At 39.1% G+C, this 21,848-nt stretch overlaps 1 protein-coding gene across 3 annotated transcripts in view; it reads right to left on the bottom strand.

The window, feature by feature from the left end:
* Positions 1 to 21,848, bottom strand: part of agap3 (ArfGAP with GTPase domain, ankyrin repeat and PH domain 3) — a 208,439-nt gene that overhangs the window by 16,220 nt on the left and 170,371 nt on the right. For all 3 annotated transcript variants that reach the window (XM_077519531.1, XM_077519539.1, XM_077519550.1), the window contains exons 14-16: positions 10,211 to 10,365; positions 9,809 to 9,899; positions 7,723 to 7,945 (exon numbers count right to left, since the gene is read on the bottom strand). In XM_077519531.1, coding sequence (XP_077375657.1) covers positions 7,723 to 7,945; positions 9,809 to 9,899; positions 10,211 to 10,365 — 469 coding nt within the window. The remainder of the gene's footprint in view (positions 1 to 7,722; positions 7,946 to 9,808; positions 9,900 to 10,210; positions 10,366 to 21,848) is intronic.

The following is a 21,848-nucleotide window of genomic DNA, read 5'->3' as shown; positions in this document are numbered from 1 at the left end:
TAATTGTGAACTTGTTTCTTCAATCAGATTTAAAATTTATCATTCATTTAAGCATTTTTCTGGTTCGTTGTTTTGAACAGCCAAGTTTGACTCACAAACTATGAGTAGCGAGCTACACATCTTAATAGAGCGAATAATCAACACATCTGGTGAGTGTGATCTAGGGGTGTTCCATATCATACCTTCGACAATATCACCGGTGTATTTTTTGGGGTGATAAAAATTTGAAATGTCATGAAATTAACGTGATGACCTAATGCGTAAATTAGGAATGTAACGATATACAAACATCGCGATATGATATTGTCACGATATGAAGGTCACGATACGATAATTATCACGGTATTGTGGGGGCTTTGGCGATATTTAAAAAGATCACAATATTGTGCTTTTGTACATAACAGAAATGCATATAAACCACCTACAATCTCTAATGACAAATTTGAGGCACATGCTAATACAAGCACACATTGATCGCTTCACAAGCAAATTAGGTTCCCCTTCATCTGACAATTAGCATAGATTTTAAACATAGAAGGCCAAAACATCCCTAACGAAAATTACATTGCACTAATAAACTAGCCACTCGAGGGCACTAGAACTGCACAAATGGAAAACAACCTGACTTTTTTTAACAGACGTGTTCCTTTTAAATATTGTGAACATGACGACGACGATATTGTGGCAGTTTTAATATCACGATATCACGATATTGCCCTTATTGTGACATCCCTAACGTAAATGTCGGAGCGTGTGAGGCTACAAAAGCTGCAGCCAGTTCTGTCGCGTCTTCGGTAAAGTCGGAGTGAGCTTCATCATGCACTCATTATGAAAAAAACAGACGGTGATTGGTTAATACCGAAGCGGACATATTTTGTTTGGCCAAGATAAACAATCCGCGGTGTTTATGTTACCGTGACTGGTAATTCGCCACAAACACGAAGGTGAAGGTGCGCATCTTACGAGACCGTCGTCTTGAAAACGCAGTTTACACGTGTCGACACTTTTCCTGCCTCCCCAGTCTACAGATGTACAGTTTCCGCGTGGCGGCCATTTAAAAGGTTGTTTTGTGTGTCCGAGCCGAACCGGACGGGCGAGCATCTGGGCGCCGCGGGCGGGCAGACGGACGCGTTGAATATTTGCGACATTAATGAGCTTGTCACACTCGGCCATGATGGAGTGGCTGCGTTTTTGTGCCGACAAGGCTTAACATCCTTAAATGCTCATGCTGTTAACCCCTGCTCAACCCTTGACTCGCGCACAAAGCCGATAGGGGACGACGACACGTCGCTCTTGTGCCCCGGCACGTCCAAATCCTCCAAATTGCTAACAGCCACACCCCATTTGTTACTGTTGCTAAGCGCGTCAAGCTTTTTCAACTTTTTAGGAGTATATTTCAGAAAGTAGAAGGCAAAAGGTGTGTAGGCAAACTCGTTTATATTTTTAAGTCCAACTTGTCAATTAATCAACGACAAATTGGGTCGACAAAACATGTTATGAATCCATTAAGGTTGGACATAAGTTGAACTGAGCAGATATAAGTACTGCTATTTACATATGCATACCGACAAAATTAGCCCATGCTAAACGGTTAGCAATTGCGATTAGCATTAGCATGCTAGTGATTACCCCTTCAGGTAAACAAACACTCACTACCATTTAGTTCACACATCCATCATTATATCTACATTACACATGCAATAGTGTCTCTACAATGGTACAGCTAGCTGCTAGCTACTTGAATTTGTTTGTTTGTTTGTTTGTTTTTTTAAGATACCCGAGGTCAATAACTAACTTCCAGTTCCTGTCTTCTTCTAAAGACGTCTAGTGCATGGCTGCCCTCTACTGGTTAAGGGATGAAACCCTAAAACCGAGTGTCAGGTTATATATTTTGCATGCATTTTTTTTTTTTTTACAGTTATGTACTTATTTTATAAAATTTATGAAGGTTTGAACATTGAGAATGTAAAAGTTTATAGTAAAAGTTTTTCTTTTTATCTTAAAATGTATTTCCCAGAATCCCACCTCATATTGTAGTCAAAGGTAAAATCCTGGCGGATTCATACGACTTGTAAATCTTTGTGGTAATGGAAACTAAATTGCGACAACCATTCTCTATTTCTGTACTTCTGGCAAAAATTGTTTCTTCTTCATCTGCTTTCGAAGACGACGAAGAAGAAAAAGACAAAGTCAAGGTCATGGCAACTTGGTTTCGGTTTACCTGATTGTACCTTTGGCTACAATGTGATGCGGGATTCTGGTTAAAGTAAGTTTAAAAACAAAACAAAACAAAACATTCCACCCCTTCTGTTAAAAATCAGCAAAGGCCCAATTATCGGATGTCTCTAAAAGATTTTCTTCTCTGATCAGTTTATATGGTCTTCATCCCTCTCGCTGGGGATGAACTCCTTCTGGGTGCCTTTCCTGACAGGGTACTTCTGTGCCCCGCCATGTTGTGGTTTTCGTGTGTCTGTTGTGTTTTGGGTGTGTCCGATCATGGGGATGTGCGGGGGAGTTTTTTTTTTTTTTTTTCTGTTTTTACTTTTTATTGTATTATGGATGTTCAGCACTTTGAGGTGCATTTTGAATGTATGAAAGGTGCTAAATAAATAAAGTTTGATTGATTGATTGATATAACAGCCTCGTTGAACCTGTTCAATATTCACGATCATTGATCATAATGCGCGTGGTGGCTCCTACTGAGCCACAGACTCGGCTAATGAGAGATGATTTGACATCTTTAAGGTCGAACAAAAGTTTCCAGTGCCAGTCAACTTGGTGGCATGGGGGTAATTAGTGAGTGCGGTTCTCCCACACAGGCCTAATTACTGACCTGTGGCTTTGATTTAGACAGCGAGAGAGAGGCAGATCCACTCTTTCAGTCATCTTAATTAATTACTCTTCCTCCACGAGTGCTCGAGGCTATGCTAAAGCTCTTCTGGGAGTTCTACTACTTGTAACCTGCGAGCCCTTCTTAACAGACTCATGTGCGGAAGGGGTGCCAGAGGAGAAGGGGTTAAAAGCGTTGTTGCAGAGGTGGAGGAAGCAGGGGCGGGGGCACAAGTTTGGAGAGGTTAGCGGTGTGATTCATTTTTATTACCGCGCGGCCCCTGCAGGCGGCAGGAGTGGCAAATTATTTCTGAAACAAAGTGGAGGGCTCTCATCAGAGCTATTACCTGGCCGTGGCCGAGGGCGGTGCGCGGCCCACAGAGGGTGACGGCGAGGGGCCCGCGCCGGTGAGGGATAGCCGTCCGTGTTGGCCCGCGCTGCGGGACATCCCCTCCCCTCCTCCCTCCCTCCCCCCAAATGAGAACTGCTGTCTCTATTTCTGTGTGTGTGTGCTGTTTTCTATCACAAACTCGCCAAGCAATTAGAGGCGACGTGCAAAACACGACGACTGCCGGGTGCTAATGAAAAGAACAACTCCCTTCCAATATTTGCCGAATGCAGTCACGGGCATGAGACGCCCGCAAATGTATTAAGAGAAACAAACAATTAATTGATCGATTACCAGTTGGGATCGTACACCTGACACGTCATTTGTCATCTTCACAAGATATTTAGGGACGCTTTCAACTTTGTGGGAAGAGCTTAGAAAAGCACAACGCAAGGTGCCTGCTTGGATTAGTTTGGTGCGGAAGAAATTTACAAAGCACATTTGGGATAAACAAGAAGCAATTACGGTTATTTTTAGGGCCCGACCGATATGCATTTTTTTGAGGCCGATGCCGATAAAGATTATTGGCAGGAAAAAAACACCGATTGCCGATTAATCTGCCGATTATTTAAAAAAATATATAAAATGTATAAAATTAACCCTAATTCCTTTTCAATGGGTGCGACTTACACACAAACATTCGCGATGCAATGAAGTATACAAGGTCATTCTATAGATTTATGTCAATAATAACGTATAAATACGTTTTTAATACTTTGTCCTAAACTCCCCAAAAAGTTTTTTTATGTGATTTTTTTAATTTTTATGCTAGAACATAATGATGGCACTTCTAACCTGAAGTGGTCACTTAAAGCAATGGTAGTTGCCAGCAGTAGCCAGCACGTGGCAGCAGAGTATAAGAGATCAGCCAGGGCCATGTTGCAACAAACTTTTTTTCCCAGTGTTTTCAAGAGGTTTATAAATAATGATGAAACTTAGCTATATTCTAATGCTAATTGCTACATAACTGAAACATTTTTCTTTTGGTAGGTTCCATGTTTTTATAGTAATAGAACACAATATTCTATGGGCCTTGCAAAATCAGTCAAAATCCAGGAAGTACTTCAGTGAAAATGGCTAGGAGTGAATGAGTTAATTGAAATAAAGACGCCTCCCATTAACATACCTGCAATCAGTCTGATGTACACAAGTAATCTCTCATTCTGTCTGCCTATGACTGGCGTTCTCCATAAACCATCTTGCGGGTGAACGCATTCACGCTAAATCGTCAAAATAAAATCGAAAGCAGTAGGGGGTAAAACTGGTGTTGCAGGAGACATTCAATCAGACAGCCGGTTGATACTCGAGTAGTTCCTGAGTCGTTTAGATGAGGTGTCACTAATGTTTAGCGGGAGCGCGGCGCCACAAAGCTGCCGCACGTCTCCGGCGGGACACAATTAAAAATCGTCAAAATGACGCGCGGCAAAAAAGAAGTCAGGTGAGGATTTATGGCGTGGAAAAAGAGAAAGAATCCCATTAAGTTACCGATAATTCATCATTCATGATAAACCAACACCATACCCGACACGAGAGCTTCTCGCTAACCATGTGATATTTTACAACCGCTCTGAAGATTACTTATACCACAAATGAGATTTATTGTTTGACAGTGGAAAATAATGGAGATGCCGCTCCGGGATAAGATCGTTTTTTTTTTTTTTTTTTTTTTTTTTTTTTTTAAGACAATGAAGGACCTTCCTTCCCCAGGCGACACGCGGGACGAGTGACAGCGGTAGCGAGAGGAATCAACATCAATAATCTTTCTTCGGGACGACTGGCGCGAGCAATTTGGAGCAGAAAGCATTCGATAAATAACTGTAGGCCATCATTCAGTGGAGAAGTGGCAAGAGGAAAGGAAAGAGGCGGCCTGCCGCCTTTGCATCTGAAAACACACAAAACCAGCACAAGTACTTTTCTATGGAGGTTTGTCGTAATGTTTTGACTCGTGACCTGATCTGATACAGCAAATGAGAATACCACGATATATGAAATAGTATCAGCTAGCTTAGAGAAGAGATCAGTTAAAAAAAAAAAATGACATTGCTGTGCTTCTTATCAAGGCTTGAATCGGACTGATTTTCAGGACCAGCTCTGTTTCATGCAAGTGAGCGAGCTTGCAGATTTGCTCAAGAGCAGAGCCGAAAGTTCAAAGCAAACATGGTGAAGTGGCATTTAGCTGTTATGCTGTATGAAGATGGAATAAGCTGCCAACAGAAGTGAAATTAGCCCCGGGTGTAAATGATTTTAAATCCAGGTGAAAAACTTTTTTTGTTTTCTTTTAAATATTTTAAACCAATTTCACAGTACAGTCTTATTATAGTAATTTTAGAAGCTTACTTTTATTTCTTTACACTCTAAAGCAATTGGGTAAAAAAAGACACAAAAAGGGACCTACCCCACTTTTTAGGTTATTGAATTTACTTAAAAGTAGTCAAAATTTCCTTTTTTTTTTTTTTAAATTAATATGGGGAAAAAATCCACCTCCTCAAAAGCGTAACTTTTTTTTCTCTTTTCAAATTTCTAGCATTTCCATTCAGGTTTATTTTCACAATTCTTGAAAATTTAAAATAAAAAGAGGTGGATGGAAACTCGCCTACCGTCCATCTATGTTAGCAACGTACAGTGAGCAGCACAAGATTAAGATCGTAGATGGCAGAATTAACAAGCATTGCATGTTGCAATTTCCCTATATATATAATAAATATATCCCTTGGCTCAATAGAAGTTAAGAAACATTGGTTCAGCTAGATTTAGCCAATCAAAACAATGACTTCAAAAATGTGTGCATAAGGTTCATTAGGTGTGAGTTTTGTTTATTTATTTTTTTAACAAAGATGCCTTGTGAAATGGAAGGCGCTGCGTTCACTTTTCCCCAGTAAGTCCAAAAGCGCCAGCAGGGAGAACGTTCAGACAGTGGCAGCCGTGACAGACAGAGCGATGACCCGGGCCCCGGTGATGGATATGTGACGGGGCCTCTGGGGGCCCGAGGGTCTGGCTCTCGGGGTTAGGCTTTAACTATAATGGTGTGCTTAATTACCTGCACAGCCACACAGCAGGCCATTAGTCAGCCCGGGACGCCAGGCCTTACCTGTCAGCGCGAGATAAACAACCGTCCAGCTAGCGCGTCTTCAGACACGAGCTGACGGTGGGACGGCAATTTTTTATTTTTTTTTAAACATCACAAGATCTTTTCCCCGATTAACACTTACATGTCAAGTGAGGAACTTAATGGATTTGGAGCTAGTCAACGCATTTAGCACGAAGCTGCCAAATGATGTCACACTTGGTATGCTCAGCGTGAATTATGAAGGAAAATCAGGACATAAACGGACGATGTCGCAACAAGTTTGTTACATCAAGAAGAATCTGTTCTATGTGTGCTTAAAATGCTCAGTTTGGGCGCAAATAAAGACATTAGAAGGTATGGTTTCGTCAGCCTACTGATACTATTACTAAAACTATTTATTATTATTATTAAATCCAACAAAAGGGAAAAATGCATTATTATTATTATTATACTATTAATATTTGTCTTTTATTTATTTTTATTTTTAATGCATTTTATTAGCACATTTAACATTTTAATATTTGTATTAATATATGTACAGTATTTCATTTTATTTATCAGCAAAATAAACAAAACCTTTTAACAAAAAAACTTATTTCTGTCAATAAATATTTAAGTGGGTTTAATGTTTTATAGTACTATCACTGTTCAATTATGTATATTATTTTGCTTGAGAAAATACACAAAAACACAAACACATAACAATACATTTCACAAAATGTATTTACTTATTTATGTATGTTAATATTAATATTTTTAACCTTATATTTATTTCCAAATTATTTAATGTTTCAAATTATAGTATAGTATTTATTATGATGAAAATAAAGGTATTTTATTTCATATACAGTATTAGAAAACAAATATATATTATAAATACAGAATTTTTTTTTTTAATGAAAAGTATATAAAAATAATATATATATATATATATATATATATATATATACACCTCATGTGCCATTATTATTGTAAGTATCAGTACTATTAAAACATAAAATGACAATAAGAATAATAAAAATTGCCATCATCATCATAATCATCGATGTTTCGTGAAACATTTTTTCTTATGGCTGTTTCATGAAACACTTTTTGTTATATCATTATTTGTTATTATTCTTATTAAAACTAATATGAACCACATACTGTATTTATAATATAACCACAATAACTAGCTAACTAACTATATCACCACAATGTATCCGACTGAACAACTTCTCAACCCTTTCATTGGAAAAAAAAATAAATAATAATAATAATAATAAAAAAAAAAATAATAATAATAATAATCAGAAATTGGTCTAAAGCACATACTTGCATACTGTTATAAACACAAACAATGCCAGCATGTTTCCGACACACTTGTGCAATCTGCATGTGTTCTGGATGAGCAATTTCCAATCCCAAATTTCATGTGATTGTAATTTGTGGATCTCACCTGCTGCTGTCGCTGCCCGGCCTGCTGTAGCCCTCCAGGGCGCCCTCCCAAATACTGTTGGCCATGGAGTTGCCGATGGCCGTCATGACCATGCTGAGCTCCACGGGCCAGTCGTCCAGGTCCAAGGAGCGCACGCGCGACAGGTGCGTGCCCAGGTTCCTGTGGATGCCCGAGCACTCGATGCACATCAGGGCGCCCAGGTTCAGGCTGGCCCAATCGGGATCTGCACGGTGCGGGGGACAACGTCATGTCACAATGTGACGTACAGTAACGCAGGAGAGTTTTAAAAAATTCAGACTTCAACATTAGTATTAACACTGGCTTTTTTGTGACACTAATGGGCCGTCACTGTCAGCCATTTCTTTTATAAATTTTTTTTACGGCTATTATCTTGACATGATTTTCAAATGATATTAAACTGTTTTGGGATCACAGTATGTTTGACACTTTATTAATGTTTAAAATATTATTCTCGGTAATTATTAGGGGTGTTAGGCGATGAATTTTTTTTAATCATACTTAAATTAATCTCATGACTTCAATAGTTAACTCACGTTTAATCTCAACTATTATATCTGTTCTAAATGTACAATAAAATCTACAAAAGAATATTTTTTCTAAGTTTTCAAAAAATGTAAACTAATAGAAATATGGCTGCATCTTTTAGTCACTGATACAAATAATTTCATTATAATGCATACAATTGAGTTAAAATTAAAAAGAGGTGCTGTACTGTAAAAAAAACAAAACGTGAAATTGATTTGTGTTGGTCATATTTCTGCCACTAGATGGCATAATTGCATTTGTAGGAAATTGGTGACAGCTCAGTGCAGTTTTTTTTAACATGAAGTAACCTGTGAAATTCTGCACATTTTTAAAATTGTAAAATACAAATTGACCGCAGTTTCCACAAATATATGAATTATTAGGGGTGTGAATTGCCTAGTACCTGACGATTCGATTCGTATCACGATTCACAGGTCACGATTCGATTCGATACCGATTAATCCCGATACGAATTTATAAGTCGATTGTTGCGATTTTTTTTCATTCAAATTTAGAAAATACTAATCAGTAAGCTTGTAGAGTGTAAGATTTATATGAAAATGTATTATTTATTTATCTGAAATTTCAGTCTTATAGAGGTTGTAATCTGTTTCATGTTTGAACAGCATTAAAATAAAATATTAAGGCTTAATGTTCCGTTCATATAACATTCTTCCATGCTCAAGGTGTGAATCCTAACCCGAAGTCAGACGTTTTGTTGAATATTTTTCCATTAAAAATGGAAGTTTAAAAATCGATTCACACACACACACACACAAAAAAAAAAAAAAAAAAAAAAAAAAAAAAAGGGCAATGATGATAAGACGTTGAATCGGTAAGACTACCGAATGAACAATTCTGAGCTCTTTAAAAAAATAAAAAAAAATAAATAAAAAAAATCGATTCAGCCGCCTATTGAATCGATTCGAGAATCGCACGATGTAGTTTCGCGATATATTGCCGAATCGATTTTTTTTAACACCCCTATGAATTATTATTAAATATATCACTGCTAAATTTTGACATGGATGTGTCTGTTGCATTATGACTGGAATTCCCCCACTACAGGTTTTATAAGTAAAGGGCGGTCATTAATCCCACGTTTAAAAAAAAAAAAAAAAAAAAAAAAAGTGTTAAAGGAACTTTACATTAACTCAAAATTAGCACACTAATTTTTACACCCCTAGTAATTATGATATAATAATGATAAATTTGCGGCCGGGCTGTGTCCCTATCTTCCGTAAATATTCATTGCTGTTTACTTCTGTTTTGTTCCCTGCCTGGTGTTTTTACTTTTACGTACAGTTTGAGCATCTGCGCATGCATTTTGTGTTCCGTTAACTTACAACACAACCACATAGAACGCGTGTGGCTGGAAATATACATGGAAATTAACCACATCCCAAAAGTAGCATGAATCAAGTAATTTGGAAATAAAGTCCTACCAAAATGTCGCAATGTAGAAATGGCAGAATTCTGAATAAAATTGTACCTAAGGATGTGCCGTAGTGGATCTTTGATGTGAACCAAACATACTCACTTGCTGCATCGCAGTCCACGCAGAAGCTGTTGCCCCTCACGTTGCGTATGGACTGGATGGCCATGGCGTCGCTCTGGCTGCCCAATCGAGACTGCGGCGAAAACGAGGATGAGAGAGAGAGAGAGAGAATGAGTTGCGGCCAACTAATCAGCGTTGGAGAAGGACAACGCTTTATAAAATGGAGCACGATCAAGCAGGCAGAGTAGAAAGGAGACTCAGTCAAAATAAAATATGAAAACAAGGCGTGCTGACACGAGCCGGCTTCTGTCTGTGATGCCCGTCACTTGTAATAAGACAACACTGCTGTGCACCTGTCTGGCAGCCTCCCATGTGTGACAGCGTGAGGAGGAGGCGCGATGGAGTTTGGAGAGGAAAAGAATGGAAATCAAGTGGCGGACGTACCTTATTCTTGATGCTCTCGCACGACTGCAGGCTGGCGAAGATTTGACTCTCGATGGCCTGCACCCACAGCTCGCGCTCCTCGTACGTGGACGCCTCGAAGTTCCACGTCTGGCCGGTCAGCGACACGATGATGAACTCAAAGGAATCCTCTTGTTCTGATTGGGAAAAAAAAAAAAAAAGACAACTGATTTTTATTCAAAGTTAACAAAAAGTGGCTCTTGAGCAGCATGGTGGCCTAGTGGCTAGCACCTCTGCCTCACAATCGAGAGGTCATGGGTTCAAATCCTGGCTCTGATGCACTCCCATGTGGAGTGATTTTTGTTCCGGGTCCGCTAAATGGCGGCACACTATTGTACACTGTTTAAATTTGAAAGAAGAAGAACGAAAACCGGAAGTATTTCAAGCCCAACCTTGTTTTTGCTGAACATTACCACATGTGAAATCCTGCATTTCTACAGAAACAAACCTTCATTTTCCAATATACATATTTGGGCGTGATTTTTGATGTACATTATGAGATGATTAATTAAGTTTGTTAATTCAAGAAAAGAATGGGATTTGATTACTCGGGGTTTTCTACAGCTTGCACACAGCTTGTTAAAGCCACGGTCTTACGTTTTCACTCAGGAAAATGCACTATATAAATACAGGATGTATACCCATGAACCCCTTCTCAATCTACACCTCTGGGCTTCTGTTAATGTGTGGTGGTGATTTGTTCCGAAAACCCCACCCCCCCAGCCTGTATTTTGCCATTTTGTGTTTGTTTTGTCAACAGCGAGACTTTTCTGTGGACAGAAAGTTGTTTACCCCTGCGATGGGGTGGTGGACGGGGGCCGGTCGCAGACGGGGCCGGGCGAATTTGGCGGCTGCATGACGTCACTCCCGTGGCAACTTGACAGCACGCACGGATTTTTTTTTTTCACTCACTCACTCACTCACTCACTCACTCACTCACTCACTCACTCACTCACTCACTCACTCACTCACTCACTCACTCACGTAAGCTTGTTGCTAACTTGCTTGCTAACTAAATTTTTATGAATTGATGGAGTTTAACAGCCTTAAAATAATGTATAAAGCCCATCATGAAATTTTATCAATTAACATACAAATCAAATTTTAAAAAAAAGGGAAAGTGAGTACTAATTATGAGGAACAGATATTTTTTCCAAACCTCAATACAGAACAAAACAAAAAGAACGATGTAGTACCGTATTTTCCGCACTATGAGGCGCACCTAAAAGCCTTCATTTTTTTCAAAAGCTGACCATGCGCTTTATAATCCAGTGCGCCTTAATAATGGCTCAATATTGAGCCACAACAGGTCTCGCTGTCAAGACGCGGTGACGCGGATGCGCAGAAGATCCCGCCATCTTGGATCGCTAGCTAATAATAATACTTTACCTCAGAGAAAATAATAAAACAGCTGTTTATTCATTTTGGGAGTGAATGGAGTTGTCAGAAAGCTGGTTTGTAATCTATTAATAAAGTTTGACTGACCTATCTGACTGTTTTGTTGACATTCCCTTTAGCGCAGCACCATCTAATGGATGCTTAACGTAACCCCAGCCTCTACTTTAGCGACTTTATATGGAAAAAGTTTCAAAATATGTCATTCATTGAAGGTGCGCCTTATAGTGCGGAAAATACGGTATTTCAACTCAAAGTGTTTGTGCACCAATCTGGATTATCAAACAAAATAATCTCAGTCCATCTGTATTTTAAAAAAAATGTATAAAAGCACAATTATTGTAAAACTATATATAGCACAAGATCATGCTGTTGAATTATTTTGTAGAATTGTTATATTGAAAGTGTCTTGACTGCTTGCTGTTATTGATTTTGTGTTGATCAGGGGCAGATATAAGTTTGACTTTTTTCTGTCCCCTTTCATTTCTTTTTTTTTTTTTTTTTTAAAGAGTGAAATAAATTTGAATTTAATTGAATGTTATATAAATTGACTCAAAAGTACTATTTAGTATGTTTACTAAACAGGTTGTCAAAACAAAAAAAAGTGTTTGTATACAGAAATGCTTGTTTTAAAGCACTTTATAAATAAAATTGAGTTAAGTTATAGTTAGGCCTCTTTTTGACTTGCTCTGTTGTGCAAATTGTGATTGCCCAAACACAAACATTTGCTGCAAAATCAAGAACCACGGGGGTTTTCTTTCAAATATTCCGCCTCTCGGTCCAAATGAGACCAAATTCCCCCGTGTCTCCTAAACACGAGTTGTGGACACAACATATGTTGCGACACATGCTGTCGTTGCTTAACAGCATACTGTACATCGTGTCGTGCAGCTGCAAGCACACGCTCGCTTCAGCTTGGCGCCAAATGATTTGTAATTACCTAATTATGTCAATGTAAAGAGTGGCCTCGTTTGCATACATAAATCGAGTAGACGCTCGGAGGGGGGAAATGAGCCACAAGGTGCGGGGAAAAAAAGATTTTGCAATTTGTTTTTGTATACTACTTAATTGTTATAAATTAATGTGTATCTTCGGATTGATTTCTCTTTCATGATGTTTTAATATTGGTCTTGTTCAACACGAGCAACATGCACAGGTGTTTGGGTGTTATGCCCGTTAGTTTCAACAGGGTTTGTTTTGATTAGATCAGGGGTGTCCAATCTTTTTCATTTGAGGGCCACATACAGAAAATCAGAAGGACGCAAGGGCCACACAATGCTATGAAGAGAAATTGTGTCTAGTAATAAAAATTGTACAAATAATTTATTTGCGCTTTTGCATATTTAGAAAAATGCTACAGTATATAAACCAATTTATTATTTTATGGCAGTAAGGTTATTATAGTTTTGGAATTTTTCATTTTAGTTTTTTTTTTTAAATTAGTTTTCAGGGTGGTTCTGTTAGTTTTTATTAGTTTAGTTCTTTAAAAAATGCTTAGTTTTAGTTTAGTTTGTTAGTTTCAGTATTAGTATTGTTTTTTTTTTTTAAATGTGTATTACTTGTGCGCAATATTTAAAAAACACCATGGGAGCAACGTCATCTGAAGGTGCTAAAAGGAACTAAAAATCACATTTAAAATCATCCCCAAAGGCTCATGTATTAAATTAATTGCCAAAGACCAAAACTAAGGACATGTTTTCTATAATTATAGTTAGTTTTAGTTAGTTTTGTAAACATAAAATGTAGTTTCAGTTAGTTTTCGTTTTTTTAAAAAGCATTTTTGTTTTTATTTTATTTCGGTAACAATATTGTTTTTTTGAATTTTAGTTTGAGTTTTTTCATTAGTTTTAGTTAACTATAATAACCTTTAATGGCACCTGTTTTTCGATACCCTCCCTTCTTACTTTGACCATCTCCAAACATTTTTGTTTTGTTTATTTTATTTGAACTGAGTGAAATGTCATTTTTAGCATATGTCGTGGGCCACTGAAAAATGGAGGGCGGGCCGCAAATGGCCCCCGGGCCGTAGTTTGGACACCCCTGGATGAGATGAACATGTGAGTCGGGCAGTTACGTTTTAATATGCCTCACAAAGCTTTGCCATACAAAGACAATAGATGACTGTCTTGTATTCCAGCTTTGAGAAACATGTCCACATACTCAGCTAAGTGTCTGGTTGTTATGCCCAAACAGCTTTGGTGGGTGAGTTTGGGCACAAACAGCTTTAATGTGTCTTACATTGCCTCAATTTAATAAACATAGTTTTCACACAACATTTCGCGAGTGATAATTTCTCCATTCCTCTACAGTTTTCGTGACAAATTTGCCATCGCAAGTCAAAGCCTATTTATTCGACACGTAGCACAATCCATTCACTTGAAATTAACTCTGTACGACTTGCTAATTGACAGCAATCGCCGCGGTTCGTAATCAATGGCGGCTCCCGGGCGCCGTGACGAAGCTGTTAAATGACAGACGTGTGACGGATGCTCGTAATGTAGCGCCGTGGCAGAAGCAATAATCCAATTAGCTCCACACCGACTTCAATTATCTGATTCCGTTTGTGCAATCGACTACAGGTCGCGAGAATTGATCCGGGCCTCGCTGAGCCTCTTTATTTAGAGTTACAAGAATGGTCGGCTGTCACTAGAAAGCACTAGTTGGGGGTTAGCGCACAAATATAGCCATACAGGCAGTCTGCAATCTCTTTCAAAATGCCTCTTAAAAAAAGGTACTTTTTCAAGTTTCAAATGGCAATGAGAACAAAGTATGTGGGACAGTGCCTTTGTGCAAAATAATTCTGGAAAAGGAGGGACAGCCGTGTGACTGTTTGCAAGTCAAGGCAATAACCTGCTTTTGCTTGGCTGCACGGGCGATATTTTGTTACTGTTACAGTGCTAAAATTTGCTATGTCGACTTTGGCCACCCTTTACGTGTGGGTGCCACTTAACTCATTCACTCCCAGCCATTTTCACAGAAGCAGTCCCGTTCGCTCCCGGCTGTTTTACTGGATTTTGACTGATTTTGCAAGGCCCACAGAATATTGTGTTCAATTGCTATAAAAGAATGGGACCAAAAGAAAGAAAGATTAAAGTGTCTTCTTTCATCAGGAAAAAAAAAAAAGTATGTTTCTATCTGTTTCCGTTTTGCAGCAATTAGCATTAGAAGAGAGCTAAGTTTCATCGGTTTTCACAAATCTATTCAAAATTGTAAGTACTTTAGCTTTTTTTCTAGATGGCCCTGGTTGATCTCCTTTGCTCTGCTGCCACCTGCTGGCCATTTGTGTAATAACTACCATTTCGGCAACCGTTCTTTGGAGTTGAGAGGCTGCAACAAAGCCTTCTGTATGCTCTAGCATAAAAAAAACAAACAAACAAAAAACGTATAAATATGTCTTTGGGACACTTAAAACATAAAAAAAAAACATATTTAAACGTTATTGGGAGCAAATGAGTTAACACGTAAAAAGGCAAAAAAATTAAACTGTCTCTACTTTCTACTTACATAATGGCACCATACATTCTATCCATACCGCAGTAATTTTTCAGTGACGTGTATAAATGGTACGATAATGGAATGGCGGTACAAAGCAATTTTCAGCATCAGCACTTGTAAGATGGTTTGAAATGTTAAACATTGTCTGTTTAGGGTAAAAAAAAAAAAGGGTTTAGATGTTCTCTGTTAGACCCTGGAATAGATTATTTCTCTGTCCATTATTCATTTATGCGTAAAATACTTCCAAATATAGAAAGATCAGAGTGTAAGAATTGTGTTCAAATTTTCCCTTCATATAATTTGCTATTTTCAGGCTCAAATGCTGTTTTACTCCTTTTTACAGCTTTAAAAAAACAAAAAAAACAAAAAAAAAAACAGAACAAAGCTAATTACTCTGTTGGCTGCCCAGGCAATAAATTGGAGGCATTAAAAGACTTTCATTATGGAGATTAAAAATGCAAAGGATGGCTGACTTCCTAAACTGATGAGCAGAGAAGGGAAAACACATCTAATTCGCCATGCACACGAATGCACTCTTGTAACTGTAGCCACTGAAGAAGCTTATATTTAAAGCGAGTTACACGCTCATTCCAACAATGGGGCCAATTTGGGTGTGTTCGGAGTGATTTGCCACCCGTATCTACTCAAAACATAGTAAGGGCTGACGAGGTGATATTGTTAAACCTGTTCAATATTTCCGATCACAAATTCATTTAGCTCATCCCCGGCTTCCGTGATTCTGAAATGAGACCAAAACGATAGCCAATTAGGAAAAGATTTCAAGCTGTTGCTAAACACAAAACACGATTAAAATGACAAGACGGAAAACGCAGTTTAGTTATGGCAACAAACAATTAGCTTAGCTTCTTCTATTAGTTCCCCCTACTGCTCTTTCTACTTGTTTGCATTTTTCAGGAGCCAGGATGCCCCGAGGCACCGTGCTGACTCTCACAAGTCACTCTTTGTTCTTCAACCAACATCTGGTTCAGGGGACGAGACTCATGATTGTCGATGGAGCTTAAGGGTTTGAACGACTTGATTTTGTTGTAGTAATAACTCATCTGATCAATGATGTCATTGATATATTTTCAGTACAGTAGAGTTGTCCCTGAACTTTTTTATACCACCCACCTGTTTCACGTACTGATATATTTAGACGGACTGGCATACAATCAAAAACAAATGATTAAAAACACAACTCAGCATTACAGCAGGCTCCACAAGGCATTTCTCTGCTTCACTGTTTTTATTTCACTATATTATTAGAGACTTGACTTGGATATTTTGCAACTGACCTTGTTTATGGCGCTACCAGTTCCTTTGTTATATCACCACATACTTGTAGGATACACAAGCCGTACGCTGTACTGCGACAAGTGCTACAATACTAGGGGCGGGAACCAGTAATTTCGCGTTGTCGTGCGATTCCTTCACACTTAGCGAGCGCAGTGTGAAAAGGGCTTTATTGTCTTGCGACACGGTAGACGGGCGATTTGATTCATAAGTCCTCTGTACATTGACAGACTGAAGAATGAGATGCCAAAAAGATGTGATTAGCGGTTAGTCAACGTCAATCTTCAGCTCATTTTTTTTTTTTGTCTTCGCCGTGTGTGTGATCTTTCACATTTTAAAACTAGGTGAAAATGTTAACTCTTTGACCGCCAAAAACGTTTAATAACGATTAGTAAAATCACAATGTATCCCGCCATAAACGTTAAATGACGTCAACTACGTTATTTTATTATTATTATTATTATTAATCAATGGGAAGTGCAATGTCTAAGTGCAGCGCTGTCTGGTCAATGAGTTGTGGAATCAGAAACACTCACTAACTATGGCCAGTAGATGGCAGCATTGTATCTCTTTTCAATGGGCTGCCAGTGTATGGAATCTGATGAAATAGAATTTTTTCAAGGATGATGTGAAAGATCAAAGCCTTTGTCACATTAAATCTAATTCACAGAGCGTCACTAAACAAAAAATATTAGCGTCAAAGTCACTGTTTTGGAGAAAATGTATCTTTTCACAAAAAGGTTGTTTTCTCCTTATCTTTTCAATTTTCGCTCCATGTCACTCAAATTACCCATTTTTAAATGGTGATTACTAAAGAATGGAATAAGGTAGAAACACATTTTTTTCTAATGAAAGAATAGAATGCGATCTTTCATTTGTTTTTTTTGTATATGTAGTAAAAGCACACAATATTCTGTTTCCCTTGAAAGATGAGCTAAAATGCTCGAAATTGGCTGGCACTGCGGCATGTGGCAGTTAAAGAGTTAATAATCAGTACAATACAGTACAGTTATTCCGTCACAGTTTGACAATTACACAGCAAAGTAATTCCGCTGCATGTAAGTGTTGTTTTTTTTTCCCTTCTTCAACCAGACACACTAAATCTTAGCAAGAACAATGCGCCCAAAGCTTGTATCGCTGCAAGCTTTACAGGCAACCTGCAATGAGGAGCCTGCGAAGAGGCCATTAGAGCTTCTGTTATTACCTCGTGGTTGCAGGTGGCATCCTGGAACAATCACCTCGTCACATTATGCTGAGCATTAACCTGTTGACCGTGTTTATCCGCCAGCTCTCCATCAACAAGTTCCTGACAATTACAAATAAATTTAACGGCAGGAGAGAGCGGGCGACCGAAAGCCAGCCGGTGAGTGATGCGCTAAATATGATTTTCCTTAATTAACACGGCGTAATAAAAAAGGGAAGTTAAGAGCGTAATGGCTGCGCGGCGACAAAGAGGGAGCAGCGGAAGAAGATAAACATCGTCCGGCATTTACATGGATCATAAATCACTTACACAACTTGTTCTGGGAAGGAAGGAAGTTTGCATGTTAGCTGGCATATGTTCACAAGAAATGGATGGATGATATATGGCTACAATGTCTGCTGGAAGATGCACAAAAGTTAAGATAATTTGTAACTACTTATAACGACCATGTTAGTGTATGTTGGGGGTAGACCACGGAATGCTAAGAAATTCAGATTACTGTTACAGTGTGGTGGAGATTCTGGAAAATGTCAAATTTTGTCATCAAATATTAACTAAGCTCAGTGAAATCTATGGACAAGAAACACAAATAAAGAGAATTGCGCTCAAAGCATTTCAAGATCAGGCTCCTTTGTCACGCTGAAAGAAATGAGGACAGTGACAGCACCTGTGGACCAGATTAGCACCTCAGGGCGCCGTCGCGAGTCCAGCTGAGTTCTCCATTGTACGCGAGCCTCTCCGGAGACCGCTGTGACAAAACCTTACAAAGGACTTAGCAACAATCTTTAGCCTTGAGGACCTCGTCTTCTTTCCCTTTTTTTCCAAATCCATTTGTGTGAACACTTGGCGGAGACGCCGCTCGGAGGGGGCGAAAGGTGAGCTATTGTTTGGCGCCGTGGCATCGCCTCGTGTCGCACGCCGCCGCACGCGTCAGGCAGTCACTTAAAGAAGTGCTCGCCATTCCCCGTGAATTAATGAGCAGTTGGGAAGAACAGGCCAAGGCGGCGCCCATCTGTAAATGTCAGCGGCACTGCTTGCTCATTTTACACATCATTAAAGCCAATATTCCTAACCTGTATCAGAGCAATCAGGAGCAGGCCATTACTGCGACAGGGGCCCCCCGGGGGGGAACCACGACCCAACTCAGACAGAGAGAGAGAGAGACACTGGATAGCACTCGCTATCTATCTGACACACACCTCTGCACACCAACACCAGCCAATAGTACAATAAACAAACACATGAAATCAGCGCCGCTACCGCTAATAGCTAGCGCGTTTAACAACAGAGCCCGATGAGAGCGGCGGCCAATTAAACGCGCGTCTGTGGGCAGCCCCAAATGACAATCTTGTTATTTCCTTCCCTCCGTCGGGCGCGTGGTGCGCAGGAAGTCATTACGAGAGCGCGGGCTCCGGGGACAGCTTTGGGAAATGAGAGCGAGTCGGGGAGCGACAAAAAAAACAAAGTATTGAGATAAACACCCGCCATTAGCGCAGGCAGTTAAAGCTCCATCTCCTAATCCTCAGCTGGACTCCAGAGGAGGTTAACCCTTGCTATGCTGAGGTGCAGGACATTTGCACACTTGACTAAATTGATTCTCCTTCGCACAAAAACTTTACACCAGTTGGGTGAAGTGCAGGCTGACTTCAGAACTTTTGCTGTTTTCAACTTGCTAACTACTTATTAACTTTTTAAGCCATGTACCTCCTACTAAACGAACCTGATTCTGGCTAATCAAGGCATCATCAAGCACCATTTATTTGCAGACTAGATGAGGAGGGGTAAACATCTACTGTGGAGGGAGTTCTGAGTTTCTAGAAGTTGTTGCAAATCACTTCTTTTTTTTTGGGAAAAATAGATGCTACAGGGGTCGTAAAAGTTGACCAAAGTTGTCGTAAAGTCCCTAAGATTGCAACACTGAGTATCCACTCGCTAGTTTGCAACTCCCTAGCTCCGCCCATGGTCACCATGGTAAAGAAAGTCGCATTATTATTCATTGTGAAAATGTATCATACGTTTCCTTTAAGCCAAATAAGCACCTGTCTTTAATTGACAACTATATAATTATCTTATGTCAGACATGCGATTGTTCACAAATGGACATTAAAGAGTTCATTAGGACTGCTGATCCCATTTGAACTCTGAGCAAAACACGACACATTGTCTTACCTCGTGTTGTAAACAGGTTAGCTTCAGAAGAACATTCCGGTATAATCTTAATGGGAGTCCTACACAATGGTTGTGTATGTCTGTGACTATGTTTACATGCAGTCAATAACCCTTCAAAACCCGAATATTGCCAGTACTCTGGCTTTGAAAGGACAGGCCAACATGCGCAAGTCGAAAACCGAAACATTTGGTTATATAAACACGATTGACGTACCTCATCTGAACGGAACATTGGTTTGTATTCTGTGAACGCTCTATTCACACTTTTGAGTACAGGAACTACAATATAAGATGGCCACCACGCATGTTGCCACCCATTAGGCAAGCCTAACTTGAATACTTTGAATTCTCTTCGATGTGTTAACGTTATTTTCTGTCTTTACGGCGAAAATGCCACAGTGTGTGTATACCTAATCACTAGTGTTGTTCCGATACCATTTTTTGGCTCCTGATACCGATACCGATGCCCAGCTTTGCAGTATCGGCCGATACCGATACTAGGGGTGTTAAAAAAAAATCGATTCGGCGATATATCGCGATACTACATCGCGCGATTCTCGAATCGATTCAATAATTGGCAGAATCGACTTTTTTTTTTTTTTTTTTTTTTTTTTTTTTTTTTTTTTTTTTTTTTTTTTTTTTTTTTAGGATTCACACCTTGAGCATGGAAGGATGTTATATGAACGGAACATTAAGCCTTAATATTTTATTTTAATGCTGTTCAAACATGAAACAGATTACAACCTCTATAAGAATAAATTTGAGATAAATAAATAATACATTTTCATATAAATCTTACACTCTACAAGCTTACTGATTAGTATTTTCTAAATTTGAATGAAAAAAATCGCAACAATCGACTTAGAAATTCGTATCGGGATTAATCGGTATCGAATCGAATCGTGACCTGTGAATCGTGATACGAATCGAATCGTCAGGTACTAGGCAATTCACACCCCTAACCGATACCATACCGATACTTAAGGTTTTTTTTCGTCAACATGAAAAAGCTGCCCTGCCATTGGTTCAGAGCATTCAAGAGCCAATAGGATATCTTAGATCGGCATGCAGTGAACATGTCACATATCAGTGAATGTCGTGCACCAGCAAGACACAAGATGCAGCATCCAAAATCCTATATTAGCTTTGGAATTAATGGTATCGGCATGTTACTTGTGAGTAGTCACCGATACCACTGTTTTAATGCAGTATCGGCACCTCTGCCGATACCAGTATCGTTATCGGAACAACACTACTAATCACATATACCGTATTTTCCGGAGAATAAGTCGCTCCAGGGTATAAGTCACACTCGGCCAAAAATGCATAATTAGGTAGGAAAAAAAAAACATACATAAGTCGCACTGGAATATAAATCCCATTTTTTGCAGGTACAGACATTACGTCATCTTGGAAGGAAAGTTATGACATTAATTAAGAAAAGAATAGAGGACAGGCTGAATAAGTCTAAGATATGCTAACACGATGACGGTTCACTACTTAGAATATGATTTTCTTTTGGGGCTGATTTGTGATCAGTCGTTCTCAGTTGTCTTTGTAAGCTAGCGTTTGAGGAGTTGGAGATATCTAAGTCTAGAATAAGTCTAGAGTAAGTAAGTCTAGAATGCCCTCTTGTGGCTCTCTGTGAAATTATATACTCCTGGTATATTTTTTTCATGTGTAAGTCGCTCCGGAGTACAACAAGAGCAGCCAATCTATATAAAAAAGTGCGACGGAGTGCCGGAGGATACGGTAAGCATGTATATAACGCTCCGGTGCGCATCCCACCGAAAATACACAAACGGAGGTAAACAAACATGGCGACTTAGCACAGAGCCACACTTTTGGAGTGAGGTGGAAATGGACTACGTTATTAGTGTGTTGAGTGACATGAATATAATGTCTTTAATTGACCAAACATTAGAAAGTTAAAAGTGGAAATGACGTTTATTTGTGTAATGATGTCCGTACTTCACGGTTCAGATTGGGATATATATACAGAAGTAACTCTGTCCGCACATGCATGTACGTAAACGGGCCAACCAAATGTTTTGGAATCCGTAA

This window comes from Festucalex cinctus, chromosome 1, assembly GCF_051991245.1.
Source record: "Festucalex cinctus isolate MCC-2025b chromosome 1, RoL_Fcin_1.0, whole genome shotgun sequence".
Taxonomy (NCBI): Eukaryota; Metazoa; Chordata; class Actinopteri; order Syngnathiformes; family Syngnathidae; genus Festucalex; species Festucalex cinctus.
The sequence above is the reverse complement of the archived record's forward strand: the minus strand, read 5'-3'. Positions and strand labels throughout refer to the sequence as shown.